This window comes from Coenobita brevimanus, chromosome 62 (assembly GCF_032717465.1).
Source record: "Coenobita brevimanus isolate Jiangsu-jjx chromosome 62, ASM3271746v2, whole genome shotgun sequence".
Classification (NCBI taxonomy): Eukaryota; Metazoa; Arthropoda; class Malacostraca; order Decapoda; family Coenobitidae; genus Coenobita; species Coenobita brevimanus.
Genome location: NC_137015.1, coordinates 40307405 through 40331822, shown reverse-complemented (window position 1 = coordinate 40331822; position 24418 = coordinate 40307405). Strand labels below are relative to the sequence as shown.

Sequence of the window (24418 nt, the reverse complement as noted above, 5' to 3'; positions counted from 1 at the left end):
TAGTCATACCTAGTCATATCACCTCTCTCTCTCTCTCTCTCTCTCTCTCTCGTGGGAATCCATTAGCAGGTAGTGGAAATAGGTGTGTGTGTGTGTGTGTGTGTGTGTGTGTGTGTGTGTGTGTGTGTGTGTGTGTGTGTGTGTGTGAGAGAGAGAGAGAGAGAGAGAGAGAGAGAGAGAGGTACATTCACTTAAAGCCATACACAGAAAGATAAGTAGATAGATGCAAGTATACTGGAGAGAGATGGACAGGCTGACAGATAGACGGATAGACAGACAAGGACAGGATAGACAGACACAGACAGGGACAGGACAGACAGACATAGACAGGTACGACATAAGACAGCATGACACCGAAAGACAGACAGACAACTACGATATGACGGGATTATAAGCGTTAGAAAGTGTGACTGCTCTGCGCTGACGTTAGGGTACTGCTATTATCATCATTATTATTATTATTATTATCATTTCTGTGGATATTATTATTATTACTATTATTATTATTATTATTTCACAAAAAGATAAAAATATAGTTACACTTACATCCAGACATAAAACATTGATACAGAGGGATACATACTGGCTGACAGGACAGGTACAGACAGTGAAAAGCTAACAGACAGACAGACAATGACAGTTATAGTTGCTAGACAGACAGACAGACACAACACACACAAAGGCTTTTCAGAATAATAAAATCTCAGTGTCCAGCGTTCACACTAGGAGGTATTATTATTATTATTATTATTATTATTATTATTACTACTACTACTACTACTACTTCTATTAACTCTTTATTACTGTTATTATACAAAAATATTCCATTATAGGTAAACTCTACACACACACACACACACACACACACACAATACATGCGCCTGTGGTGTTGATATTGAAAGTGGTATTATTGAAGGTATTACTGTGTTGGTATGGTGATGCTTGCTGCTGAGAGATGGTGTGAATTGGTTTACTTTATTACTACTACTACTACTACTACTACTACATTTATAATTATTAACATCATCATTATTACTATTAGAAGTACAGTAGTAATATTAGAAGACGAAGCAGTAGTAATAGAGGTGGTGGTGGTGGTAGTAGTGGTAGTATTACCAAATTCATTATTGAAGCAATGCTAGAAAGTAGTAGTATTAGTAGTAGTAGTAGTAGTAATAATAATAATAATAATAATAATAATAATAATAATAATAATAACAAAATATTACAATCATCATGACCTACAAGTAATTAGTATCATTAGCATTCACATCAAAACCACCCTCTCTCTCTCTCTCTCTCTCTCTCTCTCTCTCTCTCTCTCTCTCTCTCTCAGAGCTCTTGATCATTATCGTCCTAATTACGACTGAGTGGCAGAGTGAATGATAAGCGTAGATAATGGGAGAGAGAGAGAGAGAGAGAGAGAGAGAGAGAGAGAGAGAATGGAAGAAATAAGGAATGAAGGAACGAACGAAGTAAAGAAGGGATAAAGAAAGTGAAATATCAAAGAGCCTGAAGTAAAGAATGAGACAGATAGACAGATAGATAGATATAGATAGACAGATAGATAGAGACAGAAAGACAGACGAATAGATACAACAGAGGGAGGTAGACAGATAGATAGACAGATAAACAGGCAGAGAGAAATTGTCTTTTCCTTGTTTTTTCTCGACACCCTCTAGCCTGCCTGCCATTGCCACCCACCGTCTGTCATTCTCTCTCTCTCTCTCTCTCTCTCTCCTTCCTTCCTTCCAGTTCTCTTTGCTTTGTCGTCTGTCAATCATTTCTTTCTCGCTTGTATCTCCCGCCCTCTCTTTATTTTTTTTTTAACAATCGCCGTCACTTTTTCATCCTCTCTCTCTCTCTCTCTCTGTATTTATGTATATCACGCCAATTCATTAATATTTCCTCTCTTGTTTTCCCTCCCACATTTCCTTCCTTTCTTTCTCTTGCTTACATCCCTCCCTCCATCTATAATTCCTTCCTCCCTCACTGTCTACTGTCTCACCTCTATTCACATTTGTTCCTTCCTACGGTTCTTCCATCCCTCCTTCCTCTCATCCTTTTCTCTTACCTTCTACCTCCCTCCTTCCCTCTAATTCACTCATTTCTTCCTCACTTCCTATCTTTCTTCTTTCTTCCTTCCTTCATCCTAGTCCTTCCATCCATCCATCCATGCTTTCTTCCCCTCCTTTATTCATTCAATCTTCCTGTTTATCAATCCAACCCCTCTTCCCTCTCGTCTTCATCCTTCCTTCCACCCATCCATTCATCACTCTTTCTTTCCACCCACTCATTCATTCAACCTTCCTTCCATCCAACCATCCATCCACCCATTCTTTCATCTTTTAATCAACCCAAACCATCCTTCCTCTCTCCTTCATTTCCATTCCTTCTTTGCATCCATCAATTCTACCCACTCTCCCTGTCTCCTTCCTTCCATTCATCCATCCATCCATTCCTTCCTGCCATTAGTCAAATCCATCCTTCTCTCTCCTCTCCTCTCCTTCATTTCCCTCCCTGTTTACATCCATTAAACCAACTCTCTCTCTCTCTCTCTCACTCCCCTTCCATCCGTCCATCAATCCCAGCCATTCTTCAACTTCCGCTCTGCCATCCTTTCCCCAGACTTCTGTAATTAGGGACCAAATCCTCTATTAAGGCCGGACCACCTGCAAAGAACCCCAATGTCTGTGTGGTCTGTGTATCTGTGCAACTCGATACAGCCTTCTTTCGTTCTTGTCTCTTTCCCTCCACTTCATTATTTTTACTGTTTTCCTTCCTTCCTTCCCTCCATCCTCTCTCTCTCTCTCTCTCTCTCTCTCACTCTCTCTCTCACACACACACACACAAAACTTTCATGCTTCTCTTTCTCTCCCTCTCTCCTTTACAACCTCTTTCCCCTCCTTCAACCAGTCATCCCCTCACAACTTCATTACTATGTCTCTCTCTCCTTCCCTCCTTACCTTTCTCCTTTCTCTCTATCAATTCTCCCACCTTTCTTTCACCTTTCCTTTCCTCTCTTATTCCTTCACTTCCTTCCATCGCTCCTTCCCCCATCCTCCCTCCCTCCTTGCATCTCTATCTTCAATAACCATCCCATCGTTCTCTCCTCTCCTCCTCCATCCTTCCTTTCCTCTTCCCATTCATCCTCTCTCTCTCTCTCTCTCTCTCTCCCTTGTTTCCTCCCTGTCCTACCTCCTTTCCTTCTTCCTACCTTCCCTCTTGCCTTCTCTCCACGTTGTTTTCTTCTCTCCTATCCTCATTACCCTCTTCTCTTCCTCCAGTTTTTTCTCCTCTCACTCATTACCTTCATTCCTCTCTCCTCTCTACCTTCCTCCCCATTACTTCCTACCTCTATCCTTCCTTCTCTCCACATTAATTCCTCCCCTCCTTTCTTCCTTCTTCCCTTCCCCTCTCCCTTCAGATTTCTTTCTCCTCTCACTCCATACCCCCATTCCTCCTTTCCTCCCTCCTCCTCTTCCTCCCTACCTCCACTCCCCTCTCGCTCCTCCCTTCCCCCCACATCCCTCCTTTCCTCTTCTAAGACATGGATTTAAGTCCCAAATACCTCAACCTTTTCCTTAGTCCCTCCTAAATTCCTCTCTCCCTCTCTCTCTCTCTCTCTCTCTCTCTCTCTCTCTCTCTCTCTCTCTCCCTTCCCCTTCTCTCCTCTACTGTGATTTATGCTCTCTCCCCCTACCCTCGTTCGGCCAAACGACCTCTCTCTCTCTCTCTCTCTCTCTCTCTCTCTCTCTCTCTCTCTCCCTCTCCCTCTCTGGCGTCCTGGAGAGGCTCATTTATAATTTCACACCTAATATCACCGAAAGAGGCTTGAGAGAGAGAGAGAGAGAGAGAGAGAGAGAGAGAGAGAGAGTTATAAAGATACAGACCCTCCATATAAAGCAGGAAAGCCATTAATTTCCATGATTTATATTACAAGAACTGTTTAAAGTTATATATATAAACAGATCACACAGGGCATATGGTCCCTAGGAGGCCACTGAGAGAGAGAGAGAGAGAGAGAGAGAGAGAGAGAATACAAGAATCCCGTTGAGAAAAAAGAGAAAGCAAACAAAGAATCCCAAAAAAAGTGAAAAAAATTTAAACCCCTGGCAGAATGTACACAAACCTCCCTAGGCCGCCTGCGATAACGAGAGAGAGGGAGAGAGAGAGAGAGAGAGAGGGGGAGAGAGAGAGAGAAATGAAAAGGAAAGACGTGAAGGAAAGGTGAAAAAAATGACAGGTATAATTAGAGAGAGAGAGTAAAAATGACAAGGAAAGACGGGAAGGAAAGGTAAACAAAATAAATGACAGGTGTTAAATATGAGATTGAACTGATGACCTTACGAGGGAAAACAGTCCTTATATTCATCCCTTAAGTCATCAACGGTTGAGATTTGGACTCATGTTGATAAAGGATGTATGACGCAAAATCGGTCTGATACAACCTCATGATGTCTACCAACTGTGTGTGTGTGTGTGTGTGTGTGTGTGTGTGTGTGTGTGTGTAAATCTTTTCGCCGTTGGAAGCGTTATAGCCATTTCCAACATTTTTCATACTGGCCAAGTGATATTAACCAGTTATAACCAAAACTAAATCGCAAAGGGATAGGTGTTAGGGAGCTTCCTCAACCCCCGAGAATACCAGTCACTAACTAAAGAGGGAGCAACTTCCTTATAATTTCTGTATATTACAATTATTATCCAACTTCAATTATTCATATTTACTCCATTACGGGGAGGCCGAAGAGGAGATAAAGGGATGGATGAGATAGAGGGTGTGAGTTGGGGAGAGGGCAGCAGCATGGCATAGGACAGGGTGTGATGGAGGCGATTTGCGTGTGGCCAGCCAGTACGAGATTAAGACGTCGACAACAGACAGATAGATAGATAGTCTGAGATAAATACAGATACATACATACATACTGTACATACCGGAACACAGATAACAAAGTGACATACACAGAGATATACAAGCAGACAGACAGACAGACAGCCACCCCATTACCAGCATAACGCCTTCACCCTACACTCTTGATACCAGCAAATAATTGTACCCAGTTTACGAGAGTCCAGGTACAAAATAATATGTTGGAATTAATTATCAACGCACTTGTAAATAAATCTTGTAAAAATATAGAAAATGTAAATATTGTAAAAAAAAAAAAAAACTTATTTTGGGTTTAGGTTATTATGCAGCAAGGACGGGGTATTAGAGAGAGATCAGGTGGCATTAGAGTGTGGAGCTGTGAGAGAGTGAGAGAGAGAGAGAGAGAGAGAGAGAGAGAGAGAGAGAAATTAATAACTGAAACGTGGATAGCAGATACCGTAGACTATCCCCTACTCTCTCTCTCTCTCTCTCTCTCTCTCTCTCCTGTGACTGATAGGGGGATAAAGAACACTACCCACGTATTCCCTGGGCGGCGCAGGTCACAAAAAAGGCGTACGACTGAAAAATATCCCCTTCTTTCTCCCCCCCCCTCTCTCTCTCTCTCTCCCTCAAGTCTCTTTCATATTTATTCATGGCTCTCCGTTATTTTTGTATTTTTTTTGCTCACTTTTACTTTCTCTCTCTCTCTCTCTCTCCACTATATACGGTTTACGATGTCAACCTTGCCAACAGAATAAATCACAAATGGAGTTACTATTTTTACTTCACGAGAGAGAGAGAGAGAGAGAGAGAGAGAGAGAGAGAGAGAGAGAGAGAGAGAGAGAGAGAGAGAGAGAGAGAGAGAGAGAGAGAGAGAGAGAGAGAGAGCAATGGCAATAAGTCGATAAAAAATCACACAAACAGGTAAGCCGATAGACAGAAAAGTTGATGGATAGATGGATGGATGGAAAGAGGGATGGATGGACGGATGGATGGATGGATGGAGGGATGGAGGGATGGATGGATGGATGGAGGGATGGATGGATGGATAGAGGGATGGATGGATGGATGGATGGATGGATGGATGGATGGATAAAGGGATGGATGGATGGATTGATAGAGGGATGGATGGATGGATTGATAGAGGGATGGATGGATGGATGGATGGATGGATACAGGGATGGATAGAGGGATGGATGGATAGAGGGATGGATGGATGGAGGGATGGAGGGATAGAGGGATGGAGGGATGGATGGATAGAGGAATGGATGGATAGAGGGATGGAGGGATGGATGGAAAGAGGGATGGATGGATGGATGGATAGATGGATGGATGGATGGATAAAGGGATGGATGGATGGATGGATAGAGAGATGGATGGATAGAGAGATAAAGGGATGGATGGATGGATGGATAGAGGGATGGATGGATGGATGAATAGAGGGATGGATGGATGGATAGAGGGATGGATGGATGGATGGATTGATGGACACTCAGACCGAAACTTATAATACAGCAATAACAATAACAAAAATAATGAAAATAATAATAATGAAAATAATAATAATAATAATAATGAAAATAATAATAATAATAATAATAAAAACAGCTAAAATTTACAGTAGGTCAGTGTGTATCAGTATTTACATTCTCACTATCTTAAAATCATCCCAGCTAAATCCAATCAATTCCCCGTCATCCTATTGTCAGAATTACAACCAATATATTGCACGAGCGAAATTGAATGTGTGATTAAGTTTTAGGCGACGGGAAAAAATTACAAATGCTCCTTTCAACGCCCCCAAATATTTTTTAAAAGCCTGGCGTAACGGAGTGTTGGAATGGCTAGCTTTTCCCACCACCCCCCGGAGTTGCTTTCATTCAATCCCAAGCAAAATTCACTCGGGGAACACGTACAACGGAATCTTTTCAACGTTTTCAGGGTGCGTAGCGGTTGAAATTACGGTTTTTAGTAAGGGAGACGGAAGGGAATGAAGGAAGTGGAAGAGAAACAGCAGCTGGGTAAAGGGAGAGGAAGAGAATGAAGGAAGGAAGTGGAAGAGAAACAGCAGCTGGGTAAAGGGAGAGGAAGAGAATGAAGGAAGGAAGTGGAAGAGAAACAGCAGCTGGGTAAAGCAGGATGGCATGAAGGATGGAAGCTGAGAAGTACATGTAAGAGGATGACTCGGGATGGAATGAAGTTGTGGAGTATATATAAGAGGATGACTTGGGATGGAATGAAGGAATGAAGTTGAGGAGTTGATGTACGAGGATGGTTAGGGATGGAATGAAGAGAGGGAATGAAGGAAGAGAAGGAAGATGAAGAAAAACAGTAGGTCGGTGGCGTAAATTGAAATGGAGTGAAGTTGAGGAGTCTATGTAGGAAGGTGGTTTGGGAAGGGATGAAGGAATGAAGGAGTGAAGGTAAGGAGTGTATGTAGGAGGATGATCTGGGGAGGGATGAAGGAATGAAGGAGTTGAGACGTGTATGAAGGGGGATGATTTGGGATGGAAATGAAGTGTACTTGATGCAGAGGCCCTGGGATAGATAGCCAGAAAGGTAGATATAATGAGATGGAGAGTGAGAAGTGACTGATAGATAGATAAAAAATAAGATTCGAGTTACTGAGGTAAAAAACTATATAAAATTTGTTCACTTTCTTAGTACTCTCTCTCTCTCTCTCTCTCTCTCTCTCTCTCTCTCTCTCTCTCACTCTTTCGACTATCTTTTGTGTATTTCTGGGTAAGTTTGCTCATTAGCTGATGAGAGAGAGAGAGAGAGAGAGAGAGAGAGAGAGAGAGAGAGAGAGAAATAAGGTGAGTTAACTGTGTGTGTGTGTGTGTGTGTGTGTGTGTGTGTGTGACTAATAAAACAACAATCCAAAGACCGTATAAATCATCATCATCATCATCACTAGAACCATCTTGCTAACCTTAATCTCACTAGTAACAAACTGACTACTAAAAGACTGACTATTTACTTGTATATCTCTGTTATCTGTGTTCCGGTAAGCACAGTATGTATGTATGTATCTATTTCTATCTCTATCTATCCGCTGTCAGACGCCATAATCTCGCAAGGGCAGGCCACATACGAATCGCCTCCATCACCCTGTCCTATGCCATGCTGCTGCCCTCTCCCCAACTCACACCCTCTATCTCATCCACCCCTTCACTCCATCCCTTTATCTCCTCTTCAGCCTTCCCGTAATGGAGTATATCTAATAAATTGTAGTTGGATAAGAATTGTAAAATACAGATGTTATATGGATGTTGTTCCCTCTTTAGTTTGTGACTCGTATTCCCAGCGGTTAAGGAAGCTCCCTAACACCTATTCCTTTGCGATTTAGTTTTGGTTATAACTGGTTAATATCACTTGGCCAGTATGAAAAATGTTGGTAATGGCTATAATACTTACTACGACGAATAGATTTACACACACACACACACACACACACACACACACACACACACACACACACACACACACACACACAAATAACAATCGCAATAACTAAATACATAAATAAAACTAAATTTGAAATCTCCCTCTCTTATTTCTCGCAGGCTAGCAGTGCGGTGTCAATAAACCCAGCTGATCAGAAGTAAACATTCTCACGTGCTCGGATGTAAACCAACGCACGTGTTCGTAAACCCGTATGGTCTGATATAAACCCACATGATTAAGTGTAAACAAAGCACGTGCTCGTAAACAAACCCGAGTGATTTGGCGCGTTATTAAAAAGTGATCAGACGTAAACAAACCCACGTCCTCACATATAAACAAAACCAAGTGATCAGATGTAAACAAACCCACGCGCTTATATAAACAAAACCACGTGATTAGACGTAAACAAACCCCTAACCCAACTCGGGCCATGAACAAACGCACGTGCTCCTGAGTAAACAAAGCCACGTGGTCGATCAAAACAAAACCCCGATATAACGCCTACTCACCACAGAGGCTGGGGCTTTCTCTGAAGCTCCGGGAAGGCCTGTCGCACTATCGGGGTCCAGAGGTTGTACAGTACGCAGATGGTTAGTACACACAGCCAGTAGAAGTACACGTTGCCGTACGGGTTGATCACTGTCCACGGCTGTCTCTTCTTCTTCTTCTTGCGTACTTTGGGGGAGCCGGTGGAGTTTTTGCTGATATCCTCCTCGTCTGTCTGATCGACGGTATCCTGGAGAGAAGAAAAAATTAATGTTAGTTTATTAGTTTTCTTGGTTCTCCCTCCATCAGGTTTTTCTTAAGCTCTCTGGACCTTACCTCGCCCCGTCATTACGTGGGAGAAGAGGTTGGGGCCGTCGGGATGATGATGATGATGATGATGATGACAAAGGGGAGCTGTGGTATAGTTCCTTCACATTAACCTGACCCAATTTGCGCCCATTTGCAGCCTATTTCACGTAGCACAGTGGCAGAAATATATATATATATATATATATATATATATATATATATATATATATATATATATATATTATATGATCGATAAGTCGTTTAAATAATTCAAAGACCATCACACTCAGCATAAATAACATACAAAGTGATAACTAGCCGTATAAAAAATAAATCGTTAAGGAAGAGGTGCTAGGGAGCTTCCTTTACCGACAACAATACAGAACTTAGATTTTACTACTAACCCATCCAGTGCCAGACTTACTTCAAAGTGCAAACCCTGGATGCAGCCCCCCCCCCCATACACACACTTTACTGGGAGGGTTTATCAGACCTATTCGTAACTGAACGTGAATATCTTTCCTGCCTTTTATTCTTCTTCACATTCTTCCTTTTTTATATTTTAACTCAATTTCTTCATTTCTCTTCCCATCCCCTTCTATTTTTTTTCCTTCCCTTCTTTTCTCTCCACTCTCCTTACCACCTTTCCTCCCTTCCCTTCAGCTCTCAAATCTCCTCCCGACCTCTCTCCCTGTCTTCTCTCTCTTTTTCCCTTACTCCCTCACCTCTCACCCCTCCTCTCTCTGATCAATGCTATGGCAGCTTGGAAACTACTAGGAAGTTTTTCTAAGGTTGCCCTGGTAACACTGGCGGCAAGGACAGACTGAAATAGATCGATAAAGATATAGATAGATAGATGGATGGATAGACAGCTAGTTAGACTGACATAGAAAGACAGATAGATAGGATGACAGATAGATAGGATGACAGATAGATAGGCAGATAGACACATGGAAAGATAGGCAGATTAGACAGATAAACAGATAGACACGAAAATACAGCCCAGTGCATATGGATAGATATATAAAACAATTGAATATATCGGCCCAGACAGATATAAAAATAAATGGTTAGACATAGATACACATAGATCCAGATTAAATGATACAAAAATCTGGAAAAGAAATAGACTGATAAATAAGGATAAAAAATCTGTAAAAATAAGGAAAAAAATATAATAAAACTAAAAAAACACGGGTTGAGAGAGAGAGAGAGAGAGAGAGAGAGAGAGAGAGAGAGAGAGAGAATGATTGATGGCCCATGGGGAGACGAGGCCTATTTAAAGAGAAAAGGAAGGAGGGAGGGAGGAAGGGAAGGAGGGAGGGAGGGAGGGAGGGAAGGAGGGAGGGAGGGAAGGAGGGAGGGACGATGAGAAGCAGGAGAGGGTTGGGAGGAAGGGAGGAAAAGAGCGAGAGAAGGGATGACATAGTGAAGGAGACAGCAAGAGAAAGAGACAGAAAGATAAAAGGATAAGAAAAGGAAAGATGAGCAAAGGAGGGAGGGGGGTGGGAAAAGAAGGAAGCAGGAGGAGGAGGGATGTAGGGAAGAAAAGAAGGAAGAGAAAGAGTAGAGACAGGAAGGGAGAAAGAGAAGAGGGAGAGAGAAAGAGGGAAGGGAAGGGAATGATAAAGGGAACAGAATTACACGAGAAAAAGAGAGAAGAGAAAAACTGAAAGGAAGAGGATAGAGAAAGGCGGAAGGAGGGGAAGACTGGGGAAAGAAAGACGGCAGAAGGAAAAAAAAAAAAAAGGAGGGAAAGAGGGAAGTAGACAGAAAATGAAGGGAAGGAAAAATGATTAGGGGAAAGCGATAAAGAGGAGGGAGGAAAGGAGGGAGGGAAACAGGGAAAGGAGATGAAGGAAGGGAAAGGGAAGGAATGGAGTGATACATTGGAGAGAGAGAGAGAGAGAGAGAGAGAGAGAGAGAGAGAGAGAGAGAGAGAGAGAGCGGAGGCGGGGGTTGACTGAACAGAATATACGATAAAATTAACGGATGAAAGAAAGAGCCAGGTCAATGAACTTAGCAAATATCGATAAAGTTTCCTCTCTCTCTCTCTCCATTAATTATAAAAGGCAGTCTAATCCCTAGTCCTCAGTATGATTGACAGAGAGAGAGAGAGAGAGAGAGAGAGAGAGAGAGAGAGAGAGAGAGAGAGAGAGAGAGAGAGAGAGAGAGAGAGAGAGAGAGAGAGAGAGAGAGAGAGACAGACAGACAGACAGACAGACAGAGAGAGACAGACAGACAGAGACCTAATATAACAAAATTTGAAGGTGTGAAAATAGTGAAAATAATGAGGAAATTAGGCCACACAGTACCACTAACCCCAACTTGAAGAAAAATGAGAAAGTGAGGCAATTAAAGCTAGCTCCTGTGACTGGTAAAGCCAGGGTCTCAGCCAGGACAAATGATTCCCCCGATCATTAATACAGTGAGAGAGAGAGAGAGAGAGAGAGAGAGAGAGAGAGAGAGAGAGAGAGAGAGTGTTGACATACTATAATGAATTATGAGCGAGGGAGAAAATTAATAACCGAGAAAATATATTACTGAAAGAATTTTGAGAGAGAGAGAGAGAGAGAGAGAGAGAGAGAGAGAGGGAAATATTTTGGCGAATTAAAGTGATGAAAAAAATGTGAAATATAAATGAGAGGCCAAGTGTGTGGGAGGCTAATATACTGAAGTTATATTAGAAGACAGACAGACAGACAAATAGGCAGATAGGCAGATAGAGAGACAGAGACAGATAGATACACTGATAGACAGATAAACTGATGGAAATAAAGATGATAAATGGACGAAAGGATAGCCTGGTGTGAACAGAAATTAATACGCAAGATAAACGTAAAAATAATTGATGAAAAAGGATGCAACAACTGAAGGGAAGACACAGACATACATAAATAAATAAATACAATGAGTGGACGGATTGGAGGACAAACAGATGAATGGATACATATATTGAAAAAGAAAAAAACAGATAGCTGTGACGATGGCTAATGGATGGATAGCCAAAACTAATAACTAAATTGGTAAGTATGGCTGAAGACACACACGACAGAACACAGATATATAGGACACTCGATAGATAGAAGAAAAATAGATATAAGCATAAAAAAAGGGATACCATAATAGAAAACTGTTCATTAATCCTATCCTTATAATGTTTTTTTTTTTAATCGCAAGAAAGAAGGAACCAAAGGCCAGGAGTCCGCAAACCGTTCCTTCCAAGAAAAAGCAAAAACAATACAAAAGAGAGCCAAATTCAAGATCCGTTCATTTCGAGATGCCCGGACACACTGCGTTTGAAAGACTGGAGATCATAGGAAGTAGGAAATACAGACAGAGGAGACAGTTCCAGAGTTCACCTGTTGCATAAATGAAGGACTGGGAGTAACGGTTAACTCGTGTATATGTATGTATGTCGCAGATTTACACACACACACACACACACACACACACACACACACACACACACACGTCAGTCACCTGTAATCTAGCGCACCATTACACCTGTCGCAGATTTACCATTTGTTTTTCCCGTCGTTCTTCTCCTTTGACAGCTCTGAGGGGGTCATTTGTCAGTGTTGTCAGGGCTTGGTATTTCATTAACTTGTGGGAGGTGGATATTGGTTTTATGTTTATATCAGATTTGCATCATTATCATTATTATTATTATTATTATTATTATTATTATTACTGTTCTTATTAATCACTATTTTTATTATTAATTTTACTACTACTACTACTACTACTATTATTATTATTACTTCTATTATCATTACTATTATTACTGGTCTGACGGATTACAGATAACTTTTTCATTCATGTGGTACCTTTTTAGACATCTTGGATTTTTTTTTTCTCTTTTATGTGGTGGTTTATGACTTGAAATACCTTGGATGCATTTGCAAGATAAAAATCCCAATTGAGATTTTATTTTGCTCTAAATTTGTCTTCATATGTACTGATTTTTCATGTCTTCATTGTACTGTACTTACTATATATCGGAACATGTATCTTTATTAATAACCACTGCTTAGTGGAAATAAAGTTATTTATTTATTTATTTATTTATTTATTTGCCGTAAACATTACCTTCACTCCTATTACCCATTTGCTTTTGCATATAAATTATGTATGTATTATATGCATTATACATAATTTATTGTATATCTGTCTGTCCGTCTGTTACGCACCTTAACATGTCTTTCTACCTAGACATCAATACACGTGTCTATCTCTGTCTATCGAGGCTTGAATACCTATTTATCTATATCTTTCTAGCTATCTACTTACTCATTTCCCTTCGGCTGACCTCGAAGCAAGATACATGGTAAAAGTACGTGATGGTGACATTTACAACCTGAGAGAGAGAGAGAGAGAGAGGCATAAAATCTTTACTATCTCTACCAGGAACTTATTAGAGGAAATAAAAAGTATACGCGTGCTGCTATACAATTTATAGTACACAGATAGATACATAAACATACATACATATATACACATATACATAAATATACACACATAGACAAACAGAACGACATACAGACAAACGCATACTGTACAGTATACAGATTAATACACAAGCACAGAGACATACAGAGACAGACAGACAGACGCATAAACAGTACACAGATTAATACACAGCCCAGAGAGACAGACAGACAGACAGACGCATAAACAGCATATAGATAGACACACAACCAGACACACAGACAGACAGACGGACAGACAGACGCATTAACAGCATACAGACAGCCTAGATACACAACCAGACAGACAGACGCATAAAGACAGACTGGACTTAACAATGATGGCAGGAAAAGTAAGAAGGATCACAATGACTAAGGGGAAAACCGAAGGAGAAGTTTTAAAAGAGCAAAACAGGAGAGTATAATTTAGTTGTGCAAATTACATATGAAGATTAAATTTTCCGCATCACCTCTGCCATATTTCCCACCAAAAGGATGAGAGAGAGAGAGAGAGAGAGAGAGAGAGAGAATCAATCTGTGTACTACATTTGATTTTCTTTCCTCTCTCCCTTGAATAGTAAGTCGTGGTTACAAGAACTTTGATAGGCCTAGTTATGAGGCATGAATGAGTCTCCTTGGTTACTAGTCAAATCAACCCTCAATCTGACTACGCTTGCCCATCAACTGGGCTAAAAGGAGTTTGTGATTTTTTTTATGAATCTCCTTGGTTACTAGTCAAATCAACCCATCAACTGAGCTGAAAGGAGTTGCGGTTTTCTGTCAGGTCAAAGTAAACACACTACACTGCAACGGGGCATACATTTTCAAGCTTTCGAAATTCTGGTTCCCTATCACATGCAAAAATACCCACACGTGTGTATTTTTCAGTGGAAATTAAGGTTGATGATGATGATGATGATGATGATCATAATGATGGTAGTGGTGGTGCTGACGAAGATGATGAAATCTGAGTATTTCTCTCTCTCTCTCTCTCTCTCTCTCTCTCTCTCTCTCTCTCTCTCTCTCTCTCTGGCTTTATCCACTACATCCATTACCAGAAACGAGCGTCCAGAAGGAAAAAATATGAGGGACAGACGAGAAATGTGATGTCATAACACACACACACACGAGAGAGAGAGAGAGAGAGAGAGAGAGAGAGAGAGAGAGAGAGAGAGAGAGAGAGATTTAAGTGTACGAAAGGGGCACATGTATGAATCTTCGTGTGAGAAAATTAAAGAAAATGAGGAAGACTTTGAGTACATTACAGAAAATTAGCATGAATAATTAGTACTGATATGAGGCAGGAAATTACCCAGAAAATTAAAGAATTATGTGAGGATAAAAATAAGTGCCAGGATTACAGTGTGTGTGTGTGTGTGTGTGTGTGTGTGTGTGTGTGTGTGTGTGTGTGTGTGTGTGTGTGTGTGTGTGTGTGTGTGAGAGAGAGAGAGAGAGAGAGAGAGAGAGAGAGAGAGAGAGAGAGAGTTATATGAGGGTGAAAATGAGTGTCGGGATTAACATGAACGGGGCCGTGGAGGTGAAATGAGATGCGAAAGTGAGGGAGGGAGGGAAATTGGAAGAGGGAAGGAAGGAAATGAAAAAAATTTAAGGGAGGAAGGGAGGGAAATGAAGGAAAAGCAGGGGAATGGGTAAAATGAAGAAAGGGAGGGAGGGAGGAAAATAAAGGAAAAGTAAGGGAAGTGGGTAAAATGAAGGAAGGAAGGAAAGGAGGGAAATGAAGGAAAAGCAGGAGAAGTGGGTAAAATGAAGGAAGGAAGGAAGGAAGGGAGAATAATGAAGGAAAAGGGAAGTGGGTAAAATGAAGGAAGGAAGGGAGGGAGGGAGGAAAATAAAGGAAAAGTAGGGGAAGTGGGTAAAATGATGGAAGGAAGGAAGGTGGGAAGGGAAATGGAATATGGAATCAAAATCTACACGTCCTTCACCTTAACCTGGCTCAATTTTCGTCCTTTGTTAATCAATTTCACGTAGCTCAGTGGCAGGTAAAGACAAGGTACGGTTCCACGTCCTTTCCATAGCACTTCTTCGTGACTATACTCTTTTTACTCTAATCTGGCCTAAAACTGCCATCTCCCTATCTTGAACGCTGAGATGTAGCGACAGATTAACACTACAACATGATGCTAGTCACGAAAAAGTGCTATGAAGAGGATATAACGCCGCTGCAGTCTCTCTCTCTAATCAGTGCATTATTAAGACGCATTCTAGATGGAGATGGAAATTCTGAGCCAGCTTCCAGTGACAGGAGTATAGGTTTGCAAATAGTAGTTAAAGAGATAAGAGTGATATATCTCAAATTTGGGGAAAGCCAATGAAAGTGAGCGAGTTATGAAAGTGAGACGGCTTATGCAAATGCCTGTGAGAATATGAGAGGGGGGTGAGGGATGGTGATTACCGAGAGAGAGAGAGAGAGAGAGAGAGAGAGAGAGAGAGAGGTCGGGGGCTTCATCTGTTAACTACTGAACAACAAACCTAATTTAAACAAATTAACACATTTTCTTTAAAAATATCCTCAAACTCTCTCTCTCTCTCTCTCTCTCTCTCTCCGGCTATCCACACTAAATCAACTGTGAAATGGATTTAAGTGTTATCTCCTTCCTTCATCGCCTTCCTGTTTCTTCCTTCCTTCCCTCCTCCTCTCCTTCCTTCCTTCCTCCTTTCTTCCTCCTCCTTCCTCCTTCCCTTCTCTAATTTCTTTCCTTCTTTTTCTCTTTCACTCTTGCCTGATCAAATTAACTTCATTCTTCCTTGTCCTTCCGTATTTTTTCTCTTTCTTCTCCCTGCTTCCTCGTTCCTTCTTTTCTCTCCACTATTTTTCCTCTTCCTTCTACTTTCATTTCATTCTTCTACTTCTTCATGCCTGCTTCACTTTCATTCCTACTCATTCTTTTCTTCCCACGTTCTTTCCTTGCCTCTTCCCTTCCTCCTCTCTCCAGTTTCCCTTTCTCCTATTAATTCTTTCCTTGCTTCTTCCCTCCCTCCTCTCTCCAGTTTCCTTTTCTCCTATTAATTCTTTCTCCCTCGCTCCCATCCTCCCTTCACTCAACTCATCCTTCATCCAATTTCCAGTCTTAACCTCTTAAGTCCAAAGGTTATTTCCGAAGCTAAATACAACTTTACGGTTGGGAGATGTTCAGTCATTATAGTAACAATATTAACAGCAGTAAAAATAAGAATAACAATAGTAGTAGTAGTAGTAGTAGTAGTAATGGCAGTATATAATAAGCAACGCCACTATCCTTCCTTCTTTCATTCCTTTCTCCTCCTTTATTCCATCCGTCTATTCAACCTTCCTTCGTGCCTTCCTTCCTGTCTTTTTCCCCTTTCCTCCTCCCCCCCCTTCTTTCTCGCCTTCCATTCTTCCCTCCTTCCAACCATTCTTTCTTATTTTCTCCGTTTTTTCCTTCCTTTCTTCCTTTTTCCATCCGTCATTCATCCTTCCTTCCTCCTTTCCTTTTTTCCATCCGTCCATCCATCATTCTTTCCTGCCTTCTACCTTTCATTCTTTCCTTCCTTTCCCCCTTACTTTCGTGTGCACCTTCCATTCATCCCTCCTTCCTACCTATCCTTCCTTTCCCCTACCTTTTTTTTCCTTCCTTCTTTCCTTCCCTACCTTCAATCCCTCCTTTGTTTCTCTTCCTCTCTCCCTCACAACTTTCCGTTTTTCTCTCTCTTTCCCTTTCCTCTTCCCTTTCCATTCTTAATTCGCTCATCTCCTCCTTCCTCTCCTTTATCCTTCTTCCTCCTCTCTTCTTTTCCCTCCCTAATTCATTTTCATCCATCCTTCTTCCCTCCTTCCTTTCTTTCCTTCCTTCTTTTATCCTCTATTCCTTCATTTTCATTCATCCTTCTTCTTTTCCTTTCCTTTCTTCCTTCCTCCTTCCATCCTCTACGCCTTCATTTTCATCCATCCTTCCTTTCCCCCCTTCCTTCTTCCATCGTCAATTCCTTCATTTTCATCCATCCTTCTTCCATCCTCTATTCCTTCATTTTCATCCATCCTTCTTCCATCCTCTATTCCTTCATTTCATCCATCCTTCTTTTTCCTTCTTCCATCCTCTATTCCTTCATTTCATCCATCCTTCTTTTTCTTTCTTCCATCCTCTATTCCTTCATTTCATCCATCCTTCTTCTTTTTCTCTCTTCCATCCTCTATTCCTTCATTATCATCCATTCTTCTTCCTATCTTTCCTTCCTTCTTCCATCCTCTACTCCTTAATTTTCATCCATCCTTCGTCCTTTCCTTCATTCTTTCCTTCTTCCATCCTATTCCTTCTTTTTCTTATCTGTTTACCACTTGTTTCCTTCATTTCCTACTTTCCTTCCTTCTTTCCACCATTATGCTACTTCACTTTCCTCATTCCTAGTATATACTCTCTCTCTCTCTCTCTCTTTCTCTCTCTCTCTCTCTCTCTCTCTCTCTCTCTCTAATTTTCTTACTTTATGCTCACTCTTTATTCCTACTCAGGCTTTTATCCCCCACTTCCCCCCTCCCACCTCTCTCTCTCTCTGTCTCTCTCTCTCTCTCTCTCTCTGTCTCTCTCTCTCTCTCTCTCTCTCTCTCAAACCCACATACACACACACAAACACACACACACGAACTTTAGTATAGGGAAACCATTAGCCAGCACTGCCCAGCCTCACGAAGGAAGGAAGGAAGAAAAGAATGAAGGAAAGAAGGAAGGAATTACGGAAAAAAGCAAGGAAGAAAAGAATGAAGGAAAGAAGGAAAGAATGAACGAATGAAGGAAAGAATAAACGAATGAAGGAAAGAATGAATGAATGAAGGAAAGATTGAACGAATGAAGGAAAGAATGAACGAATGAAGGAAAGAATGAATGGATGAAGAAAGGAAAGCTGGATGGAAATAATGAAGGAATTAATAACGGATGGCAAGTAAGGAAGGAACGAAGGAAGGGATGATTAACGGAAGTAAAAAAAAAAAAAAGGAAGGGAGAAAGGAGGAATTACGGAAGGAAAGAATGAATGAATGTATGAAGGAAGGAAGGAAGGAAGGAAAGAATAACGGAAGGCAGGTAAGAGAGGAAGGAAGGAATGATTAACAGAGAAAAAAAGGAAGGAATGAGCGAATGAATAATGGAAGGAAGGAAGAAAGGGAGTGAAGAAGGAGGAAAGCAAGGAAGGGGAAGTGAAGAAGGAGCAAAGAAGGAAGGGAGGGAATAAGTACAAAGATGAAGGAGGAACACAAATACAGAAAGGGAGGAAAGGAGGAAGAGGTGGAGGAGGAGGAGGAGGAGGGGGAGGAGGAGAAAAGGCTGAAAGAAATAACAATAACAAATATATTAAATTAGAGGCAGGGAAGGAGGGAGGAAGAGGAAAAACTGGAAGGAAGGAAAGAAGGAAAAGGTGAAGGAAGCATGGATGACAAGAAGGAAGGAATGAGGGAGGGAGGGAGGGAAGAAAAGACAGGGTGACGGAATGAAGGAAGGATTGAGGGTGGGAAGAAAAGACAGGGTGACGGAATGAAGGAAGGAAGGATTGAGGGACGGAAGAAAAGACAGGGTGACGGAAAGAAGGAAGGAAGGAAGGAAGGAAGGAAGGAAGGAAGGAAGGAAGGAGGGAGGGAGGGAGGTAATCCACTTAAGTTTTCTCTACTCCATAAAACACCAAACTTTGCCTCCCTCACAGATGACTCCCTCCCTCCTCCCTCTTTCTCTCTCTCTCTCTCTCTCTCCTGACCCCTTTCTTCCCTTTCACCCTCCCTCGTTTCTCTCTTCCTTTCTTCTCTCCTTCATTTAATCATCCTTCTCTCCCTCCCAGTTCAACCTCTCTCTCTCTCTCTCTCTCTCTCTCTCTCTCTCTCGCTGTGAGGGGAGTACGGGAGTATTACATGCCATTTGTCACACGAGAGAGAGAGAGAGAGAGAGAGAGAGAGAGAGAGAGAGAGAGAGAGAGAGAGAGAGAGAGAGAGAGAGAGGAACGAACAAATGAAAGGAAAAGCAATAAAAAAAAAACGCCTATACCAACTCACATCCCCACCATCATTCTCAATCACCCTGAGAGCACCAATACCCACTGTCCATATTGGAGCATTTTAAGAATTCGCATTAAGGGCCATAATAGGGGTTTAAGCACGTGTCGGTGGGCTTTATGGAAGACAAGGAATATGAAAAAAGAAAAAAACTCATTCAACCTTTTCAGTCCAATGACCCCTATCCATGAATTTTCTTTTCTCTGTTCACTTTAAATAGGCGTAAAATTGCCCACTTTGAATACTATGCTAGTCACGAAGAAGTGCAAAGGAAAAGAACGTAGAGCCATAGTACTGTCTTTTTCCCCAACTGGTAAAAAGAATGCTTAACCCGCGGAAAATTTAATAAACTTTTTTTTTTCCTGCCCAGCTGTCCTCCCACACGCAACAGATGGCGTCACGCACCTCCATACGCCACTATTAAATATCTGAACACTTTATCGCTACAACACTAGGCGCTAATAATAATAATAAAACTAATAATAACAAAACTAATAATAATATTAATAATAATAATAATAATAATAATATTAATAATAATTATAATAGTAATAATAATAATAATAATAATGTTAGCAGAAGTAGTAGTAGTAGAAGTAGTAGTAATAGTAGTAGTAGTAGGCATACAAAAACAACAGATAACATAACAAATACCAAAGACAAACAAAACAACACATCTTCCCAAACAACCACAACAACAAGGGTTCTATCAGGAGAGACACCCCCAAACCTGCAGGAGTGGAAGAAAAAAGAAAAGAAAAAAGGGGGTGCGAGAATAAAGGGTCTTCTCTTTTGTGCGTCGCGTGAGAGAGAGAGAGAGAGAGAGAGAGAGAGAGAGAGAGAGAGAGAGAGAGAGAGAGAGAGATGGCAACTAATAAACATGACAGATCCTACACAGCAGATTCAATAATATATAAATACATATCACCAAATATAAAGACAGATAAAGAGAAGCCCCCCCCTCTCTCTCTCTCTCTCTCTCTCTCTCTCTCTCTCTCTCTCTCTCTCTCCAGCAGATAAAAATTTAGACGAAATGGGAGGAAAACTATAATGGTCTCTCTCTCTCTCTCTCTCTCTCTCTCTCTCTCTCTCTCTAACAAGGGCATTTCCTGGAAGCAAAATAATACAACACATGCAGTTAGAGGAAGTAGGGAAGGATGGAGGAAGAGAAGGAGGGATGCAGAGGAAGAGGAGTGAGGGAAGGAGGAATACTGGAGGGAGTGAGGGAAGGAGGAATACTGGAGGGAGGGAGGGAAGAGTGAGGAAGAAGGCGGCAAGGAGACGAGGTAAGGAGGTAGGAAGACATGCAGGTACAATGAACTAGAAGAAAATGCAAGAGGGATGAAGGAAACAAAGTAGGGAAAAAAATGTGAATGAATATGAAGGAAGGAAATCAGCGAAGAGAAAGATGGACGAGGGAAGGAAGGGAGGATTATCTGAAGGAAGGAAAGAAGGAAGGAAGGAAGGAAGAAGAAGGACGGAAATAGGGAAAAAAAATAAAAAGTTGAGCGGAGAGGAAGCAAGGAAGAGGGACATGAAGGAACAAAGGAAGGAAAGAGGAAAAGACGAATGGAGAAGAATTTATGGGTGAATAAATATGGGAAGAGAGACAGGAGAAAAATGAGAGAGAGAGAGAGAGAGAGAGAGAGAGAGAGAGAGAGAGAGAGAGAGAGAGAGAGACAGACAGACAGACAGACAGAGACAGAGACAGACAGACAGAGACAGAGAGAGAGAAATTAAAGGTCTAATGAGAAAGGCAGGGTAGGGTGAGGCAAGGCAGGGAGAGGCAGGGTAAGAATGGGTGAGACAAGGTGAGGCAGAGTGAGAAAGCTGTGTGTGTGTGTGTGTGTGTGTGTGTGTGTGTGTGTGTGTGTGTGTGTGTGTGTGTGTGTGTGTGTGTGTGTGTGTGTGTGTGTGTGTGTGTGTGTGTGTGTGTGTGTGTGTGTGTGTGTGTGTGTGTGTGAGAGAGAGAGAGAGAGAGAATCAATGGCGTAAATGAGAGGGATGGAAGAAAAAGACAAGGGTAAAGAGAATGAAGACTTGACAAAAAAGAAAAAAAAAAGACAATGTGAGGAAGGGAGGAGAGAAGGAGCAAGAAAATTAAGAGAAAATAAAGGAAAAAAACGAAATTCATAGAAACAGAAAAAATCCATAACGAGGAAGAAAAATGACGATGAAAGGGAAATAACCAGAAAAAGGAGGAGGAGGAGGAGGAGGAGGAGGAGGAGGATACGAGGACGAAGAGGAGAATACGAGGAGGAGGAGGAAGAGAAGAATACGAGGAGGAGGAGGAGGAAGAGGAGAATACGAGGAGGAAGAGGTTAGGTGATGGTCACTACAGTAATTAATTACAAGTAATTGTATACGGCCTCTCTCTCTCTCTCTCTCTCTCTCTCTCTCTCTCTCTCTTTCTCAGGTAAAGGAGAAATAGAGGGACGGTAAGTAGGCAGGCAGCAGTTATGAGGTTAGTAAGTAGGGCCGTAAGTAGCACGGGTTAAGCAGATATTAGGCAGAGAGGTAAATGATGTTTTGGTGAGGCTCTAAGCTCATGTGAACGTGAACCCGGTGGACTGCAGGCTGAAATTACACTACTACCATCTTCCATTCTCTTTTGGGGGATAGGGAGGCAGGGACGCGTGTATGTGCCACCACGTGAAGGCGTCCCTCTCCAGTACATTGTGTAGGTAAGAACTGATAGTAAACTGGGAAGTAGGGTACATCATCAGTAGGTAAGTAATTATTAGTAAGGCTGTAAGTAGGTGGAAGGTAAGTGAATGGTATGATTGTAGGTATGAAGTAGATTTATGCCTGTAAGTAGACATTAAGTATCCCGTAAGCAGGCAAGCTGTAAGTACTAAGCAGCAGGGAAGTAGTCTTAAACAGTAGGTATGTACAAAAAGCTCGTAAGTAGCCCGTTGGTATGCAGTAAGTACACCCTATGCTGGTCAGTAAGCAGTCAGTAGCTCGTAAGTAGGCAGTCAGTAGTCGGTAAACAAGCGGTAAGTAGGTCCGTAAGTACATGGTAAGTATCAAGGTACAAACACCAAATGTGCCAACGTGGATATTGCATTAAAGAGGAGCTGCCTTCATACCAGTCATTCCAGCCCATCATACCACTCATACCATACCTTATACTAGACACAGCATCCTTTAAACCAGACATACCAGCCCTTATACCAGTCACATCACCCCATTCACCAGTCATACCAGCTCTTATAAGTCATCCCATTCCATACAACAGTCATACCAGCTCTTATAAGTCATCCCATTCCATACACCAGTCATACCGCTCTTATATGTCATACCATCCCATACACCAGTCATACCAGCTCTTATAAGTTATCCCATTCCATACACCAGTCATACCAGCCCTTATATACCACTCATGCTTATACCTGTCATACCAGTCCTTATGTCACTCATATCAGCTTTTAAACCAGTCATTTACTCTGACAACGCACAGTCAATTTTATTTTCTCTCCGAAAGATTTCGTTATTCAGAGCTAGATTACTATTATTATTATTATTATTTTTTTTTTTTGGGGGGGGGTTATTTACAGCCTTCCATAACCCCTTCAGTACGTGTGGTATTTCCCCAGCTGAATAAAATCGTCTGGTATGAAGTGGAATAAGCTAAAAAAGGGCGTCATACCAGCTAGGCGATGCACAGTTCCAAATATCAATAATACCAGAGAGCAATTGTGGAATTAATGACGGCGATGTGACCCTGACCTGACGAGAGAGAGAGAGAGAGAGAGAGAGAGAGAGAGAGAGAGAGAGAGAGAGAGAGAGAGAGAGAGAGAGAGAGAGAGACTAAATTTCACACCCACCCACATCACCACTTGTGCACTAATACACACAGTCTATATTGTGAAGCTTGGGATATCACATTTGCCACACACCCTTACATACCACCACACCGACAGCAATACCCAATGTGCTATAATATGCCAGGAATATCACTTGTCACCACTTGGACACGAATCACTATCCTCCATTGTGATATACTAGACCATCACATCACACGCCTTCACATGTCACTACTACGGCACCAAAACCCACCGCCTATACTGCTACCTAATGATCCACACGCCATTCCCTTCTCCACCCAAGCAAGTCCTCTCCATATGCATAGGGTCATATACTTAAGCCCTAACACCTTTTCCTTAGCGATTTATTTTGCTTATTCATGGGCCCTTACTCTCGTCGATTAAGGAAGTTCTCTAACACCTTTTGTTAAGCGATTTATATTGCTTATTACTCCTTACTGTCTTCTGTGTTAGGTATATTCTTCTAATATCGCCTCACTTTACATACATAACGTGCAAAAGGATATTAATCAGCCACATATAAAAACTAAATCGCTACGGAAGAGGTGTTAGGGAGCCCCCTTAACCGATGAGAATACGGGACTTGTAGACCCAGGAGGCTCCCTTACTATACTCCTTTCACTTTATATTGGCATAATATTGCAATTTCTCCATCATACTGAGTTGCAAGAGAATAACACTAGATTTATTTTTTTTTCCTTTCATCAGGACTTAATTGCCATCACTCTTAAATCCCGAGTTGTAGGACGAGATAACCACTAGAATAAGGTACTAGTCACGAAGAAGTGCTTTAGAACGAAAACCCGTAGCCTTGTCTTATTCAACCACTATGTCAAATGAGTTACGCTACATAAGGACGTAATTCTGGGTCAGGTTAAGGTGAAAGAACTCTAGTCACGAAGAAGTGCTACAGGAAGAATCAATGTAAAGAAATGGCATTACCTTTTCCTGTCACTGAGCTATGTGAAGTATGGTGCAAAAAGTTGAAAATGTG

At 41.5% G+C, this 24418-nt stretch overlaps 1 protein-coding gene across 1 annotated transcript in view; it reads right to left on the bottom strand.

Moving 5' to 3' along the window:
- Nucleotides 1-24418, bottom strand: part of LOC145404049 (uncharacterized) — a 191575-nt gene that overhangs the window by 114592 nt on the left and 52565 nt on the right. Inside the window, exon 3 of the mRNA XM_080275654.1 lies at nt 8830-9056. Within this exon, the coding sequence (XP_080131780.1) occupies nt 8830-9056 (227 nt within the window). The remainder of the gene's footprint in view (nt 1-8829; nt 9057-24418) is intronic.